We start from the raw sequence: 3,490 nt of genomic DNA, 5'->3' as shown, positions 1-3,490 counted from the left end.
TTTGTTAGTTAAAGAAAAAGAAAATTCAGGCAAGATTATCAAAAGACAATTAAGGGACCAAGAACTTGGTTGCCTATTAAAGCTGAAATAATTGGGAAATGTGGAAAAGTGGAGATTTGCAGTGTCACTTTTGAGAAGCTCAGGAATCCACCACATCCTTCTTGCTCCACAGCAAAATTCCTTACACATCCATAGAAGGGTGGACGATGGCTCCACAGCTTGGCTTAGCCACTGCAGCTGAAGGTAGACACATACACTTCGCTGACAGATGGAACCTGACAGTCAACAGAAAGCACATTCCAATCTTCTCTTTTTGTGAAAACCTCCAAAGTGGGCAAACCGCCTCATGGAAGAGCAAAGCAGAGCTGAGCTCATGTTGCCTTGGTGGTCTAAAATCTCTGCCAAATGTATCTGTAAGTCCTCAGATGCTCCCATCTGAAGTTGTTTAATGACAATTTGCCATCTCTGCTGTTGATTTCCAACATGCAGTTCACAACTGGAACAGACAGACTCTGTTTGCTTTTACTGGCTAGCAGAGCTGTTTCCATGGGAAGCAGACCCCGATAGCAAAATAAAAGTAAAACCAAGTCTCCGTTTATCTAGTGTCCACAAATCTTCACAGAAGTAGCAATGAATTTAGAAGTACTTGATTTATTAAAACCATTAGTAGCTCAGTTGGAAGGTTTGATCTTTGCTAAAAAGCAAATAAAATAAGCAAAATAATGGCTTATAAAAACAAATAGGAAAAAAAAAGAGCTTGCCTAATCCAAAAACCTCATGACAAAATAAGACTTTCTAGTAGGATTATTTTGCATGAAAGGTCATGGTCATCCAAGTTATACTTAAAATCATTGTGTGTTTCCCTTGAATAGTAATAAAAATTTTTGACTTCTTTTTACAATTTTGTTCAAAGTCAGGACCCCTCCTGCAGACATGCTGTGCTGCAAAAAGGTACACCGCAGGCCACTGGTCCCTGACAAGGCCTGGCGTTTTCTATATTGGCCGAGAAGATGGATATGTTGATATCTGGGACCTTCTGGAAAAAACCCATGAACCAGCCCAGTCACAAAATATTTGTATAACTATGATCACCTACATCAAACCATGGACCTTTTCTGGTATGTTCATTCTACTTACATGAGCTAAGTTGTTTTAGAAGAGTTGGAAATATTTTAACATTTGTCATGAAAGCCTCGAATGTCTTTTCTCAGGGTTGCTTTTTCTTTCCGTCTCACCTTTCTCATCTCTTCCTTTCCTGTCCTGTCCTTTCCCTTCTCTTTCCAATCTTTCCCCGCTTCCCATCATTCCTCTGCTTCTCCATCTTGCTCACAAGTACAGCTTGAGCTTCACTCACCGTTCTGACTCATCAACAATGATGTCTAAGACAAGAAAAAGCTGAGTCTGATTTTGAAAAATATGGTGGAAGACACCCTGTCCATCTTCTCCGGGTGACAGGGTTAGCACTAAATCTTTGGTTTGTCTGTTTTTGTTGTTGTTGTTGTTTGTTTGTTTGTTTCCTGTTGCTTTTCCTGATTCAGTGTTGTTTCTTTAGCTCTTTCTTTTTTAAGTCCTATTTTTCTCTTTTTTTTTTTTTTTTTTTTTTTTTTTTTTTTTTTTTTTTTTTGCACTGGGAATTGAACTCAGGACCCTGTGCTTGCCAGGCAAGCGCTTATTCTACTGAGCTATCTCTCTGGCCCTTAAGTTCTATTTTTCATTATATCTCTTTTACGTCTCTTCCATGGCCATATCAAGTGATTTTCTTCATGAAATTGACTAATTCTCTGGGGTTACTGATCTTTAATCTTTAACCTTTGACCTAAGTAGTAGGAAAAAAAAGTATTATACAACATTACAAGCATAAATGCAAGGATATGTCTATGGAAAATAATTTTTTTCCTTTGCTCTTAACATTCCCATTTCAACCAAATAGTCTTTTCTGTGCAAATCCCATATGTTAACCTGCCCTAAACGAACTTTATTTTTTTCCCAAGAATTTATAGCCTTATCTCTCTCTCTCTCTCTCTCTCTCTCTCTCTCTCTCTCTCTCTCTCAGAACAGCAGATTTGGAAACTCAATCTTTACAGTCTGTAAGGTGTCACAGTCTAGTTACTGCTTAGCCATGTGTGTCACCAATTTTTTTTTTTCTCATCTTTGTTGTGAAACATTACTTCTGTACCTAGAGGGATTCAGTCTGGGATTCAGCAGTTTGAATCAGACTCTGAAAATGAGAGGAGAGGAAATTATAATTTTCTCTGATAAAAAAAAATTTTTTTCTCTGATGACAGAGGACATTAAGATGGTCAAGCATATTGTACAAGGGGTGGACAAAATATACTGCAAATGTTATAAAAATTTAGATTCACTCCAGAGAAAGTCACATTGCTAAGAACAATGGGATAGCAGAGGCTAAAATCATGAAGAGTATTTGGGGGACAGGTAATGGCAATGTGTCTTTTATTGTAATATATTATTTAATCATTCATTGTATTTTTTAATCACTGCTCATTGATCAAACATTTATAACAATTTCTGTCAAATAAAACATTAGTGTGTCTGCATCCACCTATAGACTGGATCTGGCACCAAGTGATTTCTGGCTCTTCCCCAGAGTCAAAATGACCATAAGAGCTAAATGTTTTGGAATGATTCAGGGCATCAAGGCAGCCTCAACAGCTCAACTCAAGACACCCCTGAGAGACTTCCAGCACTGCTTCAGAAAGTGGCAAGAACAGTGGGATTAGTGTGGTCAAAGCGAAGTGGGTGTATGAGAGTGAGGGTTGATGGCACTGTGTCTTAACTGTAAGAAACATGTTTTCTTTTTTATCACATCTCATATAGTTTACCCATTTTAAATGCTTCAAGTAAGTAATTTGTTTTTGTAAGAGGAAAACTGTGGCTGTGGCTATCTTTGAAACTCATCTGGATAAATGCTAGATTTTACTCCTTACTGCATTTGGCGAAAATGTGCTTTGTGAGTTGTCTCGGAAGCTTTCCATGTGCTCTTTCTGTTGTGCTCTCAGCCTGACCGGCAGGGCCAGCTACAGAGTCAGCCATCGGCCACATTCCTCATACAGACACCCGCAAAGCAAGATCGGAGGTGGTGGGAGGCTCACAAGGGCCCAGACTCTTAGCTTTGATCTCATCAACTGGAAAAAATGTCTTTTGCATGTTTATTTGGTCCAATCATGAACGTCTGATGAAGTTGCCAGGAGCACTATAACCACAGCGAGTCCTTTGGGAAACCAGAAAACAAAACACATTTCATGTTTAACCTCTTAAGATAGTTTCTGTTTGCTGAAATTTCCCCATTTTTTTTAATCTTTCAGCCAAGCAGCAGTTTATAGCCATAGCTGATTATTATGGGACACTGCATATATTAGAAATTCCTTGGACATTAAGTCACCCTTCCACCAATGAGGTCAGTGGCTTTTGACTTTGAGGATTTACATGATATTGTCAGGGCACATCTTAATTTTTTTTTTTTTTTTTT

General features: G+C 38.4%; 1 protein-coding gene across 1 annotated transcript in view; it reads left to right on the top strand.

Moving 5' to 3' along the window:
* Positions 1 to 3,490, top strand: part of Wdr63 (WD repeat domain 63) — a 65,014-nt gene that overhangs the window by 56,507 nt on the left and 5,017 nt on the right. Inside the window, exons 15-16 of the mRNA XM_023699054.1 lie at positions 914 to 1,118; positions 3,327 to 3,418. Of these exons, the coding sequence (XP_023554822.1) occupies positions 914 to 1,118; positions 3,327 to 3,418 (297 nt within the window). The remainder of the gene's footprint in view (positions 1 to 913; positions 1,119 to 3,326; positions 3,419 to 3,490) is intronic.

The sequence above is a fragment of the Octodon degus genome, unplaced genomic scaffold, assembly GCF_000260255.1.
Source record: "Octodon degus isolate 3935 unplaced genomic scaffold, OctDeg1.0 scaffold00109, whole genome shotgun sequence".
NCBI lineage: Eukaryota > Metazoa > Chordata > Mammalia > Rodentia > Octodontidae > Octodon > Octodon degus.
This window is presented reverse-complemented; position numbering and strand designations above follow the sequence as displayed.